The sequence below is a fragment of the Cygnus atratus genome, chromosome 15 (genome assembly GCF_013377495.2).
Source record: "Cygnus atratus isolate AKBS03 ecotype Queensland, Australia chromosome 15, CAtr_DNAZoo_HiC_assembly, whole genome shotgun sequence".
Taxonomy (NCBI): Eukaryota; Metazoa; Chordata; class Aves; order Anseriformes; family Anatidae; genus Cygnus; species Cygnus atratus.
Window position 1 is genome coordinate 11,559,219 of NC_066376.1, and position 20,322 is coordinate 11,579,540.

The 20,322-nt window shown below is 58.1% G+C and overlaps 2 protein-coding genes across 5 annotated transcripts in view; both read right to left on the minus strand.

Moving 5' to 3' along the window:
- Positions 1-52: 52 nt before the first annotated feature.
- On the minus strand, positions 53-2,835 carry NUDT16L1 (nudix hydrolase 16 like 1). 2 transcript variants are annotated; one of them, XM_035548736.2, is made up of 4 exons: positions 2,565-2,835; positions 2,215-2,290; positions 2,030-2,136; positions 53-1,104 (listed from the first exon to the last, which is right to left on the minus strand). In XM_035548736.2, the coding sequence occupies exons 1-4, from the start codon at positions 2,790-2,792 to the stop codon at positions 640-642; spliced, it is 876 nt and encodes a 291-aa protein (XP_035404629.1). In that variant the 5' UTR covers positions 2,793-2,835; the 3' UTR covers positions 53-639. The 2 variants fall into 2 exon arrangements, with proteins under 2 accessions (XP_035404629.1, XP_035404628.1); XM_035548735.2 differs by having other exon boundaries at positions 2,030-2,290; positions 2,565-2,833.
- A 451-nt stretch (positions 2,836-3,286) lies between these two features.
- Positions 3,287-20,322, minus strand: part of MGRN1 (mahogunin ring finger 1) — a 57,799-nt gene continuing 40,763 nt past the window's right edge. Inside the window, exons 9-17 of one of the 3 annotated variants that reach the window (XM_035548746.2) lie at positions 14,852-14,920; positions 12,661-12,820; positions 10,322-10,431; positions 9,487-9,552; positions 7,394-7,617; positions 6,017-6,140; positions 5,460-5,505; positions 4,609-4,716; positions 3,769-3,817 (exon numbers count right to left, since the gene is read on the minus strand). In XM_035548746.2, the coding sequence (XP_035404639.1) occupies positions 3,777-3,817; positions 4,609-4,716; positions 5,460-5,505; positions 6,017-6,140; positions 7,394-7,617; positions 9,487-9,552; positions 10,322-10,431; positions 12,661-12,820; positions 14,852-14,920 (948 nt within the window). In that variant the 3' untranslated portion in view covers positions 3,769-3,776. Of the gene's footprint in view, positions 3,537-3,768; positions 3,818-4,608; positions 4,717-5,459; positions 5,506-6,016; positions 6,141-7,393; positions 7,618-9,486; positions 9,553-10,321; positions 10,432-12,660; positions 12,821-14,851; positions 14,921-20,322 lie in introns of those variants that run through there. The other 2 variants (XM_035548743.1, XM_035548744.2) reach the window with 2 other exon arrangements.

A 20,322-nucleotide genomic window follows, 5' to 3' on the forward strand; every position in this document is an offset into this window, starting at 1 on the left:
ACCCCCTGGTGCTTTGCGCTGGCAGCCAAGAACGGTCCCCGACTGCGAAGCGTTCAGCAAAGCCATTTATTCCACTTTCCTGCTCCCACAGATCTCCAGATAGAAACCCACACGAGTACGTCCCCATGCCCCAGAGGGAATTCACTGCAAGTCGCTGCATACACTGGCACTCCGAGCGGGAGCCCGGCGTCGCTGCCGCTGGCCGAGTGGAGCCCTTCCACCACTGGCAGAGGTGCTCGGCCAGCAGCCTTGTTCCTCAGCTGTGTCCACTGCAAAACACAGCTATGTCCAAGTCAACAAAGGGCATTTCGAAATAATAAGGTTTGTTCCTTAAAAATGAAACTGGGACCTGAATGCAGCAGTGTGTCCCTGAAATCAAAGCATAATTCTAAGGCTTCAGCACCTTCACGTAAGCACATGAACTCTCTGCAGGGGGCTGTGCAGATTGATCTGGGAAGCTCGCTAGAGTTTAATGGCCATAAAAATACATAGCTTTCCCCTGCTTCAGACAAATCCAAACCCTCCTGGCTGGACAGTGGAATCACGTGGGCAGCATTTGCAGCCAGCGACTGGTTGGAAAGTTAGACGAAAGTCTCTAGTCTCCTCACCCACTTTTAATCAATCACAAACACGGCAGCATCACTCCATCGGCTCAGCCACCGCCTGCTCTGCTGCAGCGTCTGCCCTGGGCTGCACCGGCTGCTCTGCCGCCACGGCCTCGGCCACGGGCGCAGCCGCCAGCTGCTCCAACGCAGCCTGGCTCTCTGGCGCGGCCGCCGGCTGCTCCGCTAGCTCAGCCGCAGCCTGCGCAGCCGCCTGGTTCTCGGCACTATCTTGAAATTCGTTGCCCGCTCTAGCAGGCCCCGCCAGCTCGTTCGCTGCCTTAGCTGTTGCCGCTGCTGCATGGTCAATCGCCGGCTTCTTCGGCTTCTGCGTGGCTGCCACCGCCTCGGCCAGCTTCTCCTCCGGCACCATGTTCAAGATCTTCAGGGCAAAGAGCAGCTGGAATTTGGCAGTTCCAACAAAGGAGTTGCCCAGGAAGTTTGGCAGCCCACCCATGCGGTCCTTCTGGGTGTAGAGGGGGACACGAACCATGCCCATCACCTGCAACAGCACGGAGCGCGTTTCAGCAGAGGCCGCGGTGCCCTCTGCTCGCTGCGGGAGCGAGCGGGACCCCCCCACGGCCCCACACCCTCGCCCCAGGACCCACCAGCCCACGGCCCCGGTGGCAGATCCCCCAGCACCACCACCTGCCTTCACCTGTGCCCAGCCCTGCTGGAGCCCCTGCGCTGCCATTCCCCGCACCCCCAGCCCCCTGCTCTCCCAGCCCAGCCCACGCTGCCCAGCCCTGGCCCCGTTCCCCTTCTTGCCCCCCGGGGGGATCCTGCTGCCCAGGCTGCTCCGGGAGGCCCTTCTTTCCCGTCCACGCCCTGCTCTGCCCTGCCTGGGGATGCCACCGCTCACCCACGCGTCCTCCTCAACCGTGCCACGACCCGGGGCCAACCGCCTCCGCTCCCACGGCCGCTGACGCCAGCCGCGTGCCAGGCAGGCACGCAGGGAGACCCTCGCTCTTGTGCTCTACCCCGGGGTGACCGCGCCACCCAGGAGGGGGCTGGCTTCCTGCGCCGCCCTCGTGCCACCCGGGGAGGACTCAGGGTAGAGCGACCCATCACCGCACCGAGGGCAGCGATTCCGGTCCGGGTCACTCAGCCCGGGGGGAGATGCCCGCCAGATGCGGGACGGGCCTCGCCCGGGGGGTCCTGGCGCCGAGCGGCTCAGCGGGGCTCCTTGCTACGAGGGCGGCCGCCGGGGACGGCAGGAGCCGGAGCCCCTCGCGCCGCCCGGCGAGCAGCCGGACCTCCTCGTGCGGCGCCAGGCGGCGGTGCCCGGCGCACGGCACTCGCCGCCGGCAGCTCTACGTGCGGTGCGTTCCGCCGCTCGGCCGCCGCAGAGGGTAGCCCTGCGGGGAGCTTTGTGTGCCCCGGCCCCGGCGCCCAGAGCCCCGCACGCCCCTCCCTGCGCGCCCCACCTCCAGCCCGTGGTCTCGGGAATGCACGGCGCTGATCTCGATGGTGTGCAGCTCCTCCAGGGTCAGCTGCCTGGCGTAGAAGTGTGCCACCACGCGATGTGGCCCCTCTGTCAGGTGCGAGCACAGATAGTCAGCCTCCGTCAGGCGCACGCAGCCCAAACCCAAGCCCAGCACCCGGTTCAGACCGTCCTCCAGGGACCAGTAACGGCGATCCACGAACCCCCCGGGGAAGCCCAGCAGTCCGTCAAACCGCATCTGCATCTGCAACAGAGCCGCGCGGTTAGGGGGGGCCCGGCGGGGCTGGGGGGGGGCCTCGGGGCCCGGCCCTACCGGCACCGGCGCATCGGGACCGCGAGCGGCGCCCCCGGGGCGAGCCCGGGGCCCGCGGGCCCGGCGGGGGGCCCGGCCCGGCCCCGCGCCGCCGCGTCCCGCATCCCGGTGCCCCCGCGCCCCATCCCGGTGCCCCCGGCCCCATCCCGGTGCCCCCGGCCCCATCCCGGTGCCCCCGGCCCCGCGCCCCCCGCCCGCCGCTCACCAGCACGGCGTAGCGCAGCGGGATGCGGCCGAAGAGCATGCCCGGGTTGGGCGCGTACAGCATGGCGTGGCACGAGTGGCTCCAGCCCGGGCCCAGCCGCATCGCCTCGTAGCGCGTCAGCGGCTTCAGCTCGGGCACGCCCGGCACCCCCAGCGTCGGCAGCGGCGGCAGCGCCCCCGCGCCCGCCGGCAGCGCCCCCAGGGCCGCCATCGCGCCCATGGCCGCCATCGCCTCGCCGCCCGCCCCGCCGCCGCGCACCGCGCACGCGCGGCCGCCGCGGCGCCGAGGGGCGGGGCCCGCCGCCGGCCGGACCAACGGCCGCCGGGCGCCGCCGCGCGCCCGCCAATCGCCGCGCCCGCCCCCCGCCGCCCGCCGGCGGGCGGCCAATGGGGAGGCGCGGCGCGGCCCGCGGCGCGCGCCATATTAGGGAACGGCCGCCCGGGCCCCAATGGGATCGCGGCGGGGGGGGGGAGGAGGGCGCGCGGCCGCCGAAGAGCACGGCGGGAGAGAAGGGGGCGGGGCGCCCGCGGGAGGGCGGGGCCTCCGTCTGAGCCGGGCCCCGCCCCTCGGCCCCGCCCCACCGTAGCCCCTCCCCTCCCCAAGCCCCGCCCCTCCCCGTAGCCCCTCCCCTCCCGCAGCCCCGCCCCTCCCCGTCGCCCCGCCCCCGCAGCCCCGCCCCTCTCCCGCAGCCCCGCCCCCCGCAGCCCGCAGCGAGGCCAGCGGCCGGTGCCCGCCCTTTTATTTCCGTGCCGCGGGGCCCGGCAGCTCCCGCCCCGCCCGCGCCGCCACGGAGCCCCCCCCCCTCCCCCCCCCCCCCACCCCCGGCCCGGGGCGTTCGGGTCCCGGTGGCGGTGCCGGTGCGGGGCGCTCAGGGCCGGCTGCGCTCGTCCTCCAGGTGCAGCCGCGTCGGCTCCTGCAGGAGGGGCTGCGCGGGGCCGCGGCCGGGGAGCGCCTGGGCGAAGTCGGACGAGCCTGAGGGGGGAGAAGGGGGGAGGTCAGCGGGGGGAAGGCGAGGGCCGGACCCGGCCCGGGGCAGGCAGGGGACGGGGACGGTGCCGGGGCCGGGGCCGGGGGGCGCCCCGGAGGCAGCGGGAGCCCGGCGGGGAGCCCCGGGGGGGGGGGTCCGGGGCAGGGGGCGGCCCGCCCGGGGGGGTCCCGCGGCCCCGCCCCGCCCCGCGGCGCCGCGCAGGGGGGAGGAGACGTACCGGCGGGTTACTCCTCTATACCGATAGAGCAGGAGTCGGGACCCAGTGCTGCCCAGGCCAGGAGGGAGGAAGGCAGACAGAGGGAAGCAGGCGTTAGAGAGGTGCCCGGCGCGGCCCGCGGTGCTGGGAGAACGCGGGCTGCAACGGCGGGGGGCGAGGCCCAGCGCGGCGCCCCGGCCCGGCCCGGCTCCCCGCGGCCCTCCCCCCCCCCCGCCCGGTAGCCCCATGGCACGGGGCCGGGCCTGCGGCCGCCGGCCCAGCTCAGGCTCTGGCCAGGTCGGCTCCCCTCCGTCGAGCTGAGGGCAGCGGCGTGCTTCGGGGCCGCGCCGGGCGCCGGGAAGCAGGCGCGGGGAGCTCAGGGCCCGGGCGCCCGGGGCTCACCCCACGCCGCACTTGTCCTGGCTGGGTGCGGAGCGTCCCTCCCGGAGGCGCAGGAGGCCGCTGTCGTGAAAACGGGCCCCCGGCGCCAGCGAGCAGCTTGCAGCCCGGAGAGGAGAAAAGGGGGCAGGACAGAGACAAAAGGGTGAGGGAGGAAGAGAGAGAAGGGGGCGAGGTACCCCTGTGTTAGTCAGCCCCCCGCACCACAGCTCCCCGAGGGCAGCAGCTGGCCCTGCACGCTGCTAGGAAGCGGGACCCCACACACTGGTCCTGTGTCCCCTGGGCGTCACATCCAGGCCCCAAAGGACGCGAGCCTGCAGCACGCCGGCCCAGCTGGGAAGGTGCCAGGGGGTCGGGTACCGAGTCCACAGCCCCCCCACGGGCACCTCAGTGCCTGGAGCTGCAAGCGCAGCGCACCCCGGTCTGCAGCACCCCCACACCCCCAGCAGCGCGGCCGTTACCTGGCAGGTAGACATCTACCGGAGGGTCGGTCTCGGGCTGCGTCAGGCTCCTGTGCTCGCCACAGCCGCCATCCTGCAGGACGTCTTCGACAGAGGGAGGGCAGCTACCTGGAACCGGCCAAGAGCGCTGCCCATCAGTACGGGCTCCAGAACAGGCTGCCCTCCGTGTGAGGAAGGGGGCTTGGCACAGCTGGTCACACTGGCCCAGCTCACGGTGTTTCATAAGCAGGCTGATGTCCCAAAAGGCACCCAGGACCTCACCAGGACCACAGCGGTGCGTGCAGCCACCTCCCCCTTCAGCAGCGTGAGCCCGTGGCACGAGCAGCTGTAGCCAGCACTGTGCTGGGAGAAGCTGGGTCCGTAGCCGGGCACTGCTCCCCTGCCGTGCAGCGTGACACTGAATAGGGTGGGCAGCAGGTGCGTGAGGCATCAGCTGCAGGCTTTCAAGCTGGGGTGAACCCCTGCCAGGCTCCAGGATCTGCGGTTTTGCCTGTCAGCCCCAAAGCCTCGCCCACCCCAGCCCTGGGCAAGGCCTGAGCACGGGAGCAGGGCCACTGAGGAGCGGAGGAGCCCAGCTCTGCTGAACTGAACACAGCTACTTGTGCAGAACTTAGAGCAAGAAGAGATGCTTGGCAAATAAACTGGGGAGAGCTGTTGGCGTTTCTCCCCCGCTTCCCAGGAGAAGCCCTGCTGGCTGTCTCTGGTGAAACACAGCAGCTCAGAGCGATGGATTTCAGGAGCCAGATGGTTCTGAACTTGTATGTCCAGCGCCTAGCCGTCTCCTTCACAACACGGCAAAGCTGTACACCAAAACAAGGCCTGATGGCCCCCAGGGCCGAGTGTACACTCACCCTGCTGCAGGGACAAGGCCTCCTCGATCTCCTCCCCTGCCACGCTCTGTAAGAAGGAACAGCACGAGTTACTTCGGCCTTCGCTGCACTTGTCTCCTCCTCTAGCTTTCTGCAGAGCTGTACTCGAGGCCAGGGACTTACGTCAGGGAGGAGCAAGGGGCGCAGCAGCACTATGGGCAGCTTTACAATGGCAGTGGAAGAGCCCCGTGGATGCTGGAAGAACAAAGCCCAGCTTCCAGCCCTGCCCTAAACACTGGTGGGCTCCTCGAGGATGGTGCTGGGCCAGTGTCAGCCCCAACACGCGCTGTCTGCAGCTGAGTGGGGCTCTCCCACCTCCCGGTTCCCAGGACACGTTAGGACAGGCTATGTCCTTAGACAGGGAGCCCTGTAGGTAAATGGAAGCGGCTCAGACTGTTGGCTCTGGGCTACCTGTGCTCATGCCCCTGTCTTTACCCTGTCACCGAGGAAGTGACGCCCCTTCAGGAGGCGCCTCGTGTCCCAGAAGCCCCACGGGACAGCTCTGGCTCAGAGCAGCGCCCAGAAGAGCTCAGACTTACTTCTGGGGAGCTGGTCTCCCTCAGGACCAGCTCGCCCCCGCCCAGCGCTGGCTGTGAGTCCGAGTCCTCAGAGAGCTTCTCTTCATCCTCCTCGTGGATCGGGGACGAGGGAGACCGCAGCGTGCTGCAGCAAGAGAAACGCCGCTTGCAAGGAGCCACAGCGCTGCCAGCACCGTGCTCCTGGCAGGTTCGGGGGTGACAGCTCAAGCTGTCCCCACCCCTGCCCCATCCCCTGCCCAGCACACCCCCCACCAGCAGTAAGGGCAACGCAGGAGCAGGAGCTCAAGCTGTTGAGCTCAGCTCACCACGGCTCTCAAAATCAGCTACGAACAGCAGAGAAGAACAGCAGCGCTCCCGGGACAGACCCGCGCGGTGCAGAGCTCCGCTAGGGTAACAGCGCAGCTAGCACAGATCCTGCCTTCTCGTGGAAGGCAAGGGGCCCAGGGCCACTGCTGCTCCACGCCTTCAGGGCTGCAGCTCCACTACAGGGCTCCCTTCCTAGGGGAAAGTTTGGAATGGAAAATCCCAGAGCAGACACGGGCCTCACTTCAAAACAGTGCCCAGCAGGCTCCTTATGCACCACGGGACGTACGACAGCACTTCCAGAACAGCTCTGACTCCAGGTCCTACCAAAGTGACACGGAGGCAGTCGTGGTTCCTTTCTTCCAGCCTCTTTTCCTTCTCCTCATGACAATCTGTGAAGATCACGTCCTTACCTCCCTTTCACCCTAGTCAGGACGAGGCTGCAAACTTCAGCCCCCTGGGGTCCTGCCAAGCCCTGGGGCGGGCTTCTCAGCAGGCAGTGACCTGCTGGTGATGAGGAGGTGGCAAAAAGCAGCGAGCAGCTGGAGCGTAGCGACGAGCGCCACAACGAACACAGCCTGACCCCATTTGACTCAGCTTTCTGTACGGCCCTGCAAGGGGCACTCCGCAGGATCCACACCTACATCCTCCACCACAAAGCCAACAGAGGAGGCCTCAGACAACGACTGAAGGATCTCAGCTCAGAATTTTGTCCTCTGAAATTCAGGGCACTTCTCCCCCCATTCTTTTGGTCCTGGGGAACTCCATGGAAAGCTGAAATCCAGCAAGGTTTCGATGTCAAACACAAGTTGAGGGAACAACTGCATTAGAAAGGAAGACATCTCCAAGCCAACCCTTAGGGGACACGAGCTGGTGACTTTAGGCTGAGCACAGAGGTGGCGCCCCAATTCTCTCACTGCCGTGAGCACCTGCTGGCCTCCTGACATTGCAAGGTAGCAGTGCCACCAGCAACAGGACCAGCCAGTGCCAGAGCCCTCTCTCAGCTCCCAGTACGCGTGGCCACAAGCTGTCAGGGCTTGCAAGAAGAGTGGACCCCTCTGTCCCCATGCTGACCTATCTGGAGACTTGCTCCGCTTGCCCTTTTGGTGGCTGCTCTCCATGGCTCTGTCCATCCCAACAAGCGGCCGGCTTGCAGGGGGCATGCCATCCACCACGCCAGAGTAGTTGATTTCTTCATACAGAGGAGCTGACGGGATGGAGGGGGAAACAGAGCGAAGGCCGTTCAGAGCTTCCAGCAAGGAAATGGGCTCGTAGCCCGGAGGGATGTTGTCAGAGCTCTGCGGGTGAGAAAGAGAGGGGAACGTTAAGAAACCCTCACCAGGCTGGAGACCCCCCAAGGGGAGGCCCAGCTGCAACCCAGCACTGCACAGCCCGTCAGTGGAGCTCCCCAAATCCTTATCGTCGTTAAGGCCCTGCAGACTCAGGTAAATGGAGTTCATGCCGCCACCCAGCAGGCCGCGGGCAGCCCACAGCCCACCGCAAACAAAGAGGCAAGACTGCAGCAGTCCAGGCTTAGATTAATTTAATCTGTTCTGTCCCTGCGTCCTCAGGGACGTGGTTCTGGGCTGTACCAAAGCTGACGTGATGCTGCTGAACTCTGAACTGCCTGGCCATGAGCTCCTGTAGCTTCTGCGCTGGATCTCCTGACCGCATGGCTGCGGATGGCCCTCCTCAGCAACCTGTTCCAACACAGCCACTAGTCTGGGGGTGAGTTGAGAGCTCAGCTGACTCACCTGTGGTCACAGAAGGAGCCAGATCTGATGGGGAAGGAGAGAATGAGTGGCAGCTGGGGCCATGCATCAACCTACATCCCCCCAAAAATAACCCTGTGATATTTATGAGCTTGTGCCCAAGACCACAGCTGGGGATTGTGAGAAACCGAATCAGCTGAACAAGGAGTACGTTCAGAGTTGCTGCCACCTGCAGGACACAGGTTCAAGAGCCATCCCCACAGAGGCATTTCATTTCCAGACAGCAGCTCACAGGTGCTATTTTGTACACAGAGAGATCAGGGAGGCAAAACCCCCTGGCTCAAGTCTGGGATGCTTTCTTCTGCCTGTGAAGACCAAGGTCTGAGGGTTCAAAGGCTGCTCACTTTGGTTCACATCAGCAAAAGCTCAGGCCACGTGGCACAGCTCAGAGGCTGGAGGACGATCTCAGCCACTGACTACAACACCCTGGCTGACATTACTGAGCTTTCGAACAGTCCAGAGAGACACTGCTGTGTTCTCTCTCCTGTGCCACTTTCCACCACACCACCCTAGACCCCATCGCTCCAGCAGCAGTACTGGCCGCTCCAAATTTGCCATAGCCCCATCATCTGGACCAAGCCTTAGGTTTTCCCCAGATCTAACAAGCCACATTCCTCCTCAGTCTGAGCAACCTGAGGAAGACTGCAGCCTCCTTAATACTGTTGACAACTGGCTGCATTCAGTGGGAGTACATAAAGAGGGGACAAACAGACCCTGCCTGGTGTAGGGGTCTCCCTCATCTTTCCACTTCTGGGCTCCCAGTCCCCCATAATGGCCATTTACGCTGTCCCCAGCACGACATTCTGTATACAAACTCTCACACCAACTTGGAGAGTTCTCAACAAAACAAGCTTTATCCTTCTTGTTTCTGTAAAAGCCAAACAGCCCACAGCAGCCAGCGCTCCTGATGCGAAACCAAGTCCAGCTGTGCCTATTTGTCTACCTCTACATCCCAGCATCAGGCTAGAAACCACAGTGAGAAAATGAAGTGCCCACACCAAGCTGCCAAGGGATGAGACACGTGAGAGGGAGCTCTTGTATGAGGCAAGGGGACAGCAGCTTGCCTACAGCCCTACAAAGCTACGAAAATGCCTTCTGCAGCCAGGCTCCGGAGTGTGAGGCAGCCCCTGAGAGTCAGCATCAGATCCCTCTGGTGAGCTGCTTCTGTCTTGTTTATTCCTCTGCACGCAAGCCAGGGAGGTTAGTGATCGTCTGTGCAGGGTGTGAGCATCTCATCGCTAACACGGAGACAGTACTCGAGTGTTGCAGGCTGTGCAGGGGCACAAGTCAAACCCAGCGTGTTAGCAAGCCCTCGTGTGTGTAACACTTTCACGTGCTAGTGACACTGCTGGCAAATAATCACCATAGGAAACAAGTACAACCAAGTCCACTTACTGTTTCCCTTCTAGGTTTCCTGCTGGGCAGGGAGACAGTGTTCACTTTAAGGGGTTTAAAGAGACACTGCCAAGAGAAAATCATGTTTTGAAGTATTTTTTCCTTGAGGTTAGTAACACAGAGACACCCAGTATTTCCTCACCTCGCTCCAGGTGACAGCACCCACCTTCCTCTAGCTAAACACCACGCTCTTCTTTACAACAACCCTTGTGGTTTCTCCCCCTGCCCTATCTCTTAGCCCTGGTTTTAGGCAGCAGGACTCCAATGCTGAAGAGGACAGATGGATAAAACTAGGCTGCTTCTGTGACAATCCCCTTCTGTTCCCCTTAAGGACTGTAAGATGATCTAGTGGCAGATCTCCCTCTCCTCTCTCCAACCTCGTGTCTCGACAGAGCCAGCTGTGCAATAGCACTGCTCAGGCAATGAGCTTCTGCCCTCAGCACCCCAGAGACGTGTGACTCGGCCCTGAGGCCAGCAGCACTGCATTTTCCATCCCGTGCTCACTCAGCTGCTTGCCAGACCCTGATCACTGAGGGAGGCTGGCACAGAGAAGCCTTTCTGTTACCGCGCCGGGAATCCCAGTGCCAAGGGACTTCATCAGAATGTGCTGCCACGCAGGTGTGCGTGCGAGTCAAACTGTCACCCCCGTTTGCCCAGCCAGGTGTCTTGAGTCTGCCAAATTTCTGTACCTTCATATAACTAACCCAGGAAGGGAAGGTCCCAGCTCTCCAGAACCAGAAGGGCCAACAGGCCAAGCAACCTATGCACGCGCACGCTGCCTGCCCAGGCTGAGACCAGCACCCAGGTTTTGTGTACTGGGCAGGGAGTTACTTACGGAGTGCTCGTCATGGTCAACGCTCTGTGCCAGGACAGGGCTGAACGACACCGGTGACAGAGCCCCTGGCTTTTTCCTCACAGCTCGGATCTGCAGCAGGGCGCGGAAGGCTGGGAGAGAAGAGCAGGCAGGTGAACGCACGGCCACACCAGCCGCATGCTGCAGCTCCTCGTCAGCGGGAGAGCTGCCGGTGCTGGCGGGGAGCAGGGACCACGCGAAAGCCAAGCACTGTGGTCTGGCTGCTGGACAATCACACCCGATACTGTACGGCACGGTAAGAAAGACCGTGCTCAGCCTCGGGCAACACGCCGCAAGCTAAAGAATGGGGGGGACCTCATGTAAAAGCACTTTGGGCTCATTCAGACCCCACGAGTCTCAGCCGTGGGGTCCAGCTGGCCCTGAACGTCCTCTCAGCATCAGGCCTGCTATCAGCTGCTCGCTGGCCAGTGCTATGCTGGTGAGAGACTCCGCAACAGCAAGAGGGTGATGGCTAAAATCCTGTCTCCAGCACAGTGATCCCTTGGCCCTCCCACCACAACAGCTTTGATCTCCACTCCCTGCCCATTTTCTATCTGCAGATCTTTAATATTGCTAGTTCCTCTGTGCCAAAGGTGTATGAAGGAGCCAGCCGTCTGTTCTGATGCAGCTGTGAGGACTTGCTTGTGCATAAGGAAAAGCCCAGGCATTTCTCTATTTCTTGCTGCACCCAGCCGCTCGCAAGATCGGCCTAAAGCCAGAGGACAGAGGTGCAAATCTATCCTTGCTGCATCTGCGCTCCCCAAATGCAGATTCCCAGGAAGTCCGACACAGGGATACTTTTCAAACAAATACAACCTAATCCATCCCAGAATACAGATGAGATAATGCTGTTCCATGTTTTAAGTTGTGCTACTTATAGTCAAGGCTGTTTGGCACTTCCTCTGATAAGATCTTGCTTTCAGTTACTGCATCTTTGCCAAGTTTGCGCTGTTTAGACTTAACTTCTCAGGCCAAACATCTGTCTTAGGCTCTTTTTTCTTTCCCTAAGAAGTTTCAGTAAGGAACAATGAAATACCTCAGAGATGAAGAACAGGGTAAAATGCATGAGCTACCTATTCCAGCCAAGACACGGGCATTTTCTCAGGGCTCCTGTGTCTCTGTGCCTTTGTGAAAAGGCATGGAATTTAGCAAGTGCTGCCTGAGTGTCAGAATGGATATTTCACTTTTTCCATCTTTGGGGAGCTGAGCAATGCAGGTTTAAGCAGAACCTCCCAGCTCTCCTGAGAGCCTCGAGCGGGAAGAAAATCGGGGCTGTGCACTCAGTACCCACCCTGCTGGCCCCCACACGGCAAGCAGGCGGAACCATCAGGCTGACCCCCAAGCAAAAGGGAAAAGCAGGAGTACGCAGAGTAAGAGGAGAGGTCTGGAGACGGGTGCGTCTAACGCCCAGAAGCACTTTGAGATTTCCAGCGGCGTTGCTTGGCTTTTGCTTTCAGCCACTGCTCTGTACCACCTTCCCCTCCTGCCGTGGCTGGCCCCAGCAGGAAGGATCACCTCACTCCCTGCAGTCAGCGAGACCTACCAGCAGCGCACCAGCTCGCTCCAGATGGCGAGGAGCGCTGCAGCCACACGCTGGCCCACCTCCACTTTCAGATCCGCCTTGGGAACTGGAGACCCCAGCCCCGTGGGTGACTAACCCAGGGCCAGGGAAGCACCACGCAGAGCAACCTGGGTTTTCAGTCTGTTTTAAGAGAAAACTTGAGGGAGTCGTGTTAACAGCAGCAGGATGGCACCAAGCCAGTGCTGCAGTTTCAGCTGCACCAGAGCCAGTGCTGCCAGACACCTCGCTTAGCAGGTGCGGACAAAGCAAACGACTCCAAACTGACTGTGCTCTCGTCTCTGCCTCTGCGGTGAAGATTACATAAGGTAGTCAAAGGGAAAAAAAAAAATCATGCGAATTACTTGGAGAGCCCTCCAGGGGGGCTGGATGCTGTCTAGGCCAGATACACTCAGGATAAAATTCTACGTTCCCTCCTTTGGGAGATTTTCCACCTTCCTCACCAAAACACAAGCACCACCTACCTGGCACTGCTCAGAGCACCTGCACCTTCAGAAGAGAGGGAGAGGAGAGGGCAAACGCCCAGGGAGGCACTGGACAAAGGGCTATTCTCCCATGTCCTCCCTCCCTATTCAACTGGAGGTGCCAGGAACCTCCAGATGTCAGTCTGAGCAGCAGCACGTTTCGTGCTGAGCCTTGGGATAGGGTAAATGAAACACATACTCATCCTCGCAGCCCATACTGACCTAACAGGAAGCGAGGAAGGCAGAAAGACGCCCTTGTTTCCTGGGCACATACTCACGCAGCCTGCAGATGGGGCAGTTGTTGGCCTGGTAGCGCAGGGTGTCAGCGCAGGAATTGCACAGACAGAGGTGTCTGCAGGGCAGAATGAGAGTGTCGCGGAGGTCCGACAGGCAAACCACGCACTCGTTGCTGTTGTCACTGTTCTCGTCATCTGAAGGCTGCAATAAGAGGAAAGACTTTGGCATGCGAATGGAAAGGGCCATGCTGAACTGCCAAGGGACTGTGGAGCCTGGGGACATTTCCCACCCAAAACTCCGTGAGAGCGCTGGCATCCTCTTTCTTCAGCTCTCAGCAGGCGGTTCTCCAGGAGAACAAGTGCCAGCCCACGCAGCCCTGCTGCGGACACCCCTTCCTCTCAGGGCTCTGCTCTGAGCTCACTAACGGCCAGGGAGCAGGGCACTGTGCTGCCAATTCACGGCATAGCTGTCTCTTCCCAGAGCCACGCTGAGAGCAGCGGGGAGCCCCTTTGGGGTAGGGACCCCCTCGGCTGAGGGGGACCAAGAACAAGCTCCTGCCTGCCGCCAGCCTGGTAATACCCAAGGGTCTGCATGGAGCAGGCTCCTGGCAGCAGAGCCTTTCTGCCCCACATCTACGGAGAGCAGGTTCCCAGGAGGGGCTGCTGAGTGCAGCAGGTCAGGCTGTCCCAGGTCTGGACAGAAGGACGCACCCCAGCCGTGCCTGGCGCAGGTTCCACAGCTCCTCTGACCGAGTGAATGGCCCTCCTGCCATCTTTCCCAGTCCCTGGTGCTGGCACAAGCTTCGATGTAGCTGTAGGAGAACCAGCCTGGGGTGCTCATCTGCTCACAGCTAACCTGGCAAAAAGGTCACGGTGAACCCATTCAATGTGAACCTGCATCATGCTACTTTTTCCATCACTCAGAGCCCTATAACTTGGATCGGAGTCACTCAGCGAGCTACTTCTGGGAGGAGAAGCACACCCTCCTACCACTAGGGCTCAGCACTGACACCTGAGATCCCCCAGTCTCCCTACCAACGCCACAAAAGTTACGCCAGGGCCCAACAAACTGGTAACCCAGCACAGGTCCCCCTCCACTTTTACCTGTTCCCATCAGAACCACTTCACGAGGCCCCTTTGGTGCTCCATGGCTAATGCGTGCCACACCACGGGCAGCCTTGGTGTAAACAGCCATAAACAGCATCTGCCGCTGCCACATCCACACCTGCCCTTCTGGCTGCCAGCAAAAGGCTGCAAGCCTGCCTGTCCCATCACACGCACTCCTCATCTCTGTGGGAGGTGGAGAGGGGAGGCTTTTTGTTTTCCTGGTCATATGGTTCACTAAGTATACCAGGAAGAATAGAAACGGTCCCAAGCCACCTGTCTGATAAGCCACGTGTGTGATGGCTGGATCAAGAGATTCACCCCATGACCCTACAAGACCTAAACAGAAGCTTTCAATCCTCTTAAAAAGATCTGCTGCAAAATAAATCTTCTCCCTCCTGCCTCTGCAGGTGCTACCTGTTGGCACAGGCAAATAGAGATCACAGTACGCTTTGGGCAGGACACCACGTTACTTGGAGAGGAAGTCTGGCTTCTCCTTTGTTTGCAAATCACACACTAACAGACATGAGAGCAGTCTGAGGCCAGCGCGTGGTATGTTCTGCAGCCCAGGTGGCAGCGAAGGGCAGCTGTACATAAGGCTAAAGCAAGCACAAAGCAGTCACACAATCTGCCTGGGGCTACGCAGCAAGATGGGCAGTGTTTTTGGTTAAGGCATCTGTGTATGCATCCCTTGACGTTAGTGATGCCGCGCTCCCTCCCGTGGGTGACTCCAGCTTGCTCTCTGGGCAAGCAAGCCCTACACAGCTCAGTTCCCTGCACTGCAACAGAAACTGGGAAGCACCTAGACTGGCCAGCAGCCTCAGGGCACCAAAAGCAGCCTCAGGACTGCCCCTCCAGGCTCTGAAACACCTCTTCCCAGCATTGCCCACCCCAGGGAATATCCTGAAGAGCCTACGACTCCATTGATAGTTCAGGCCTTATAACAGTGCCTTATAACAGCCTGCCATCCCTAGGCTTCCCAGCGCCTGCAGTAATGCCACAGACTCGGTGGGCATTTTGGGAAGCATCTTCATATTGCCCTGCCAAAACTCGTACGTAAGCTTGAAAGCAGGAGGTGCAGGCTGGAAACCGGCCCCTCAGGGAGCAGGAGCCTTCTGAGTGCCTTTACCTTGGTCTCTTGGTTGTTTTTGTTCTCGATGCCGTAGATCTCCTGAAGCAGGTAGCTCACCCGGTCAACCTAGGGAAGAAGACACCAGTTAGAGTGCCAGCCACTCTGTCACTGCTGTTTCATGATCATCTTCCCTCCTTTCCTGAGTCAAAACGTCCACATCACACCCACAGCAACCAGCTCCCCTAGAGCTGCTGGAAAACGTTCATAGAAACAAACATCACAAAGGATAGCTAGGAGAATGAGTCTGTCCCTGCTCCAAAGTGGTGCCTGTCTCATCTGGTCTGAGCTCAGAGCCCAACTGGCCACTTCAAACACCGTCAAGATCATCTCAAACACACACACTCTGCTTGTCTCAGAGATCATGAGGGAACACATGCCCAAAGCTCAAATAAGCCAGAGGCAATCAGTCTTCCACAGTCCCTTCTTTCTGTGAAGCACGGCTTAACTTTAGCCAGGATGAATTTCCACCCAGCTTTGTAAGCTCAGGAGAGGCCAGGCATGACCGCCACTCTGGTGCTGTGCCAACAGTTCGTTACTGGCACATCAATGGTTGCACTACTCTGCCCTCTTCATTGCCTGCGAGCGTAAGGTCAAGCTCCTGAGGACAGACAAACTGTCTCCCTTAGCATGGGAAGCATCTGAGGGACAGCACTAAGTTAGCGCAGTGTCACTTATTGCTGTCTCCAGGCCCTTGGTGGCATCTCTAAATTGGAGCGTGGCAGCAGAAAGCAATGCTAGGCACAGGTGGGAATTGTTCACAGCCCCAAGTCTCACAGGATTTGCTGCTGCACAGCTTCCCCAGAGCAAGGTGCGCTCCTCCTCACAAAACCCAGCAACGGTTAGCATGGTGAAGCAGCTGCAAGGTACCCAGCTGACACACGGAGTGAATAAGGGAAGGAAATGCCTTCCTGTCAGCTCCAGCAACTGTCCAGCTGACACCACGCAGTGAAGCCAAGCCACTGGGTTTCAATGGCTTTGATGGCCGTGTTTCAATGGCTCACCATTCCCCCAGGGCTTTTGGCATTTCCGGGTGTAATCGGCCCCTCTCTCCCTTTTCTGTCAAGCCAGGTGCTCAGAAGAGCAATGGCTGTGCAGTGGGCTTCCAGTGACGCAGAACACACCACGTGCCAAGATGGGGGCAGAAGCTAGTTATATCCATCCTGCTTGCCGGTTTCGAAATGCTCTGAGCTGGGATGCAGCAGCTTTAACAAACTAATTCCAGAGTCTCCCTGTTTAACTCAGCGTGCAGCTTTTACAGACAATCTGTTCTAGGCCTGCATCGCAAGGCAATGAGGTCAGCAGTTGGACTGCCGAGCAAAATCCTCTGCAGTGTCTCACAACTCACCCAGGAAGTTTGGGAACAATTATGTGGGAGCTGTCCTTTTATAACTCGACATTTCAAAGAGATTCTTGTTACAGCATCCTGGCTCCTCAGAGGACCATGATGAGTGATAGTGAGTGCAGAAGTGGTCAGCTCAAAGAGCAAAAGATGTCAGGAAGGGAGAGGCGAGAGTCTCTGCAGGATTTTGTATTCATTTTACTGCTTGCCTCTAAAAACCCCATGAGAACCTCACATCCCAGTGAGAAAAGGACGAGCAGTGCAACAGAGATCTTTGTAGTAAGAGCTATAGGTTTTAAAGCAGTAAAATAAACAGGGGTGAATAAGGAGGAGTAGGTGATATTGCACAATGCAGTCCTTCACCTTCTCGCTTCTCCAACGCATCCTGCACCACATCATCCTTCCAAAGGCTTCTTGTTGCTATATACAGCCTCAGCTGATGCACACGGGAGCCACTGGCCAAATCCAGGTCATGTTTTTCTGCTATTCCATCTGTTTGTATTCAATCCTGTTCTTTTTTCTTTTTTTTTTTAAACAGGTTGGTACATACATTATAACTGATCTTGGCTGAGAGATCAAAGCAGTCAAGCTCATTAGCTGCTGCTTCCAGCTCCCAAAGAGCTTTAGAGATCAATGCATGCACAAGGCACCTGGGAATCCTGGCAATGGCAAGGAGGGGAAGGCAAAAGAAAAGCAGTGATGGGGAAGCGTTTACAACGTTATACAGATGGATTACTCCCAACATATACTCCATACCACTGCTCTGTGCTCTTATGGGTGCAGATGCTACACTAGTTTCAGTGGTACTGTGTGTTCTTCTAGCAAGAGCTTGCTTCTATTTTAAAAGCCATAAGAGAGAACATATAAGCATTAAATTTTACAAACTGCCAAGGAAAAAAAAAAAGTACCCACAACCAAACACTGAGTGGGAAGGATACATGCTCTGCCAGTAAAGACAGACAAGCACACACTGTTTCACTGCAGGAGTCAGCTAACCATATTGTGGTAGGGTGGGAACTTCCCTAGAGAGCACTTCCAGCACGACAGTCCTCCATTTGGGAAGTCCGGAGTGCTAAATGGAGAATGGAGCACACGGGGCATTAGTGTGCACGATAATGCAGCACCGATTCAGAGAGCTCACAGACATGTAAGTACTGTCATTAAAAAAAAAAAAGGCAAGATAAACAAGCTGCTTTTCGTCAGCTCATGAATGCAGTGTTTGTCTCTGAGCAGAAGAAAATGTGAGAAAGGTACGGCTGGCATCACGCTGCTCTGCTCCACAGAGCTAGGCAGCCTTTTCCAGCAGAGCACACAAGCTCCCCCTTCAGAAGCATGGCTCTTCTGGATGTTCCCACTACAAACCTGCCTCTGCATGCTCTGTGGGCTCCTTTCTGGAACCATCTCTGACTGTCAACAACACGTGTGGGACCTAGCCAGGAACTACGCTGCAACAAAGCCGAGTTAAGTGCTGAGGAGCAGAGGGCTCAGAACAGACATCGGGCTGGAGCAGCCAGTAACTCACCACCAGCGCTGGGATAAAGCTTGGACAGCAAGGGCTAATATTGCTTTCACTGGACACGAGCGAGTCTGAAGGACAGGCTGTGACTGCACAGCACTGCTGAGACAGACAGTGAATTACTGCACACAGTTTGTATATGCACGAGTAACTGATACCATTTGGTGGCTCGTTTCTGACCTGGGACATCTCCGAGCAAATGACTCATCCCTGAGTTCATCGGAAAGTGTCTCATCAAGACACTTAATAACCTTCTTGGTACTGAAAGGCCATTTAATTCAGGTAAGAGAAATCCTAGCCATCATTCATTAGCAGCTCAAGTCGAACACAAAGCAGAAACACGGCACACACCTAAGGGTGAAGGGATCACCCATCAGCACGCACCCTGCAGCAAGGCTGGGGGTGCCGTCCTGATGGCCTCACCGGGCACCTTCCTGGGACAGATGCCTCAGTGCGACTCAAGTTCCAGGGCACAGCCCAAGAGCCGGGTAAAAGAGCAGCAACACATGGGCAGCCCGTGTGGATGGCCTGAAGGATCGCTGACTTCCAGCTCCAAAGGTCAAGGATGAAAAGTGTCCTCTAGCAAGCAGTAGCGATTCACCCTCCTGAAGGCCCACGACAGGGAGATCTGTCTTCTCAGAGAAAGAAACCCTCTCTGTATAGAAGCCTGAGGCTTCCCCCCCCATCCTTTTTTTTTTTTTTTTTTTTTTGGAGTGGACTCAAGGGAAAACCAACCAGCTCCCTGTTCTTCCAGCTTGTCTTCCACAGTCATGTAACTGCTGACGGTGGCTGACTGAAAACCACAGCTCATCCTCTGATACATTTCACGTTGCCCTCCCATCTCCCCACACCCTTGAGGCTCTCACCCCACAGCAAGCAAGCGGAGCAGCTCACACTGGGGCTGCAGCACAGCACTGGCTGCAGGGACCCTGATTTGTGCAGTTCTGGCCAGTCCAGGGAGACCAAACCATGCGACTTCCTGCTGTACTCAACGTTTATTCCAAACTATAATAAACTGTCAAGGGCAAGAAGTTTGCACCTTCTGCCCCAAACACCAACTCCATAAGCACCCAGTTTCAACACAGCTTAGAAATTTTATCCGAAAGCAGTTTGCACGACAGGTCCTGCAGACAGAAAGCCATTTGCAGCTGCTGCTTTGAGGCAGCCAGTTTGCATCTGCATCAGGAAAGGGACTGTTCATCCTAACACAGTCATCGGACAAGATAACATGCTGGAACAAAAAAGGCGACCAGAAGTCAGAGCAAAACGATTTTTAGAGAACAAAAGGGAAGACTGTCTGTCAGTTCATCCATACTGGGAGCTAGTTCTTGAAAACAGGGTAGTCCAAAGTACTGTAGAAGTGCCTGAGGAAGAGGAGGGAGCACTAAAAAGCCAGGAACCGAAGTACGCCTGGAGGAGGTAAAGCTGGAGAAGATGAGGAGCTTCAGAGTGTAAAGTTTGGGGAGTGGAGGAGAAACAGACAATGCAAAAATGCATTTCTGCAGCATGAAGCACGAATCTAACCTTATCCGTGATTATCCCTCCTGGATGACAACGCACATACTGTATATTTAGGAACAACAATGAAAAGGAGGCCACTGCATGGTGTGTGTACTGCAGTGAGGACGGAGGTCACAAGGATGGCAACAGCCAAGTTTCCAAGCAACACGGAAGTAATCACAAGACGTGGGAAGAATCCAGACAAATCTAGTGAGTAATTCTCAGGCCTGACAAGAGCTCCAGCAATGAAAAGGATGACTACCAACAGGCGCAGGAATGGTGGGAGGAAGCTGGTCAGGTACTGAAAGTCCCCTCACCTCAGTCAAGTTTTAAATAAAGCACTGCTCTGTGAGAACGAGCGACCACCAGAGATCCCACTGCTCTCAGTACAACATGATCTGCTGAATTCCTGCCTCTTAATTCGTGCCTCTTAAGGCCATGCACCAGATTCACATCAGCTTGAGCTGACCTAACCTGAAGAGCATTATCCTTCATACAAACACAAGATGCATACTGAAGCCGTCAGGCTATTTAAGAGTTTTTCAGGAATCAGGGTGTCTCCCAGACACACTTGACCAGCTCACTCCTATCTTTTACATTCTCTCTCTTCTTTCTCCAAGACATTTCAATTTGATCCTTGCAGCAGAATCACTGCTAAGTTTCCTTTCAGAAGCTTAAACTCTTAGCAATCTTAGCAGTTTGCAGTTGCTTATGTATCTCCCTCTGTGCAAGACAGCATGCAATTACAGTCTTGATAAGGCTTTGCACAGCTTCTGTGCATCACACCATACTGGGCTGGGCTAAAGAGGGCTCTGGAACCCTTAACATTCTCCTGTTTGCCAGTCTCCCTTCGGCCCTTCCCCTTATAACGTGTGCCTCAGTCCCTTGGGACATCTCCAAAGATACTATGGACACAAAAAGGAAGCTTGTGCGGGGAGAAGACGTACACAAGATCCCCCAGTACCTTAACATACATGCATGTGGAAATCTAGCAGTTTTCTGCCTCCAGGTAGGACTCAGGGTAAAAGATATCCTTCCACAGCACAAAACACAGAACCTAAAGTGACCGGGCAGCGTGGGAAAACAGATGTGCTTCACATTACTAACGCACAC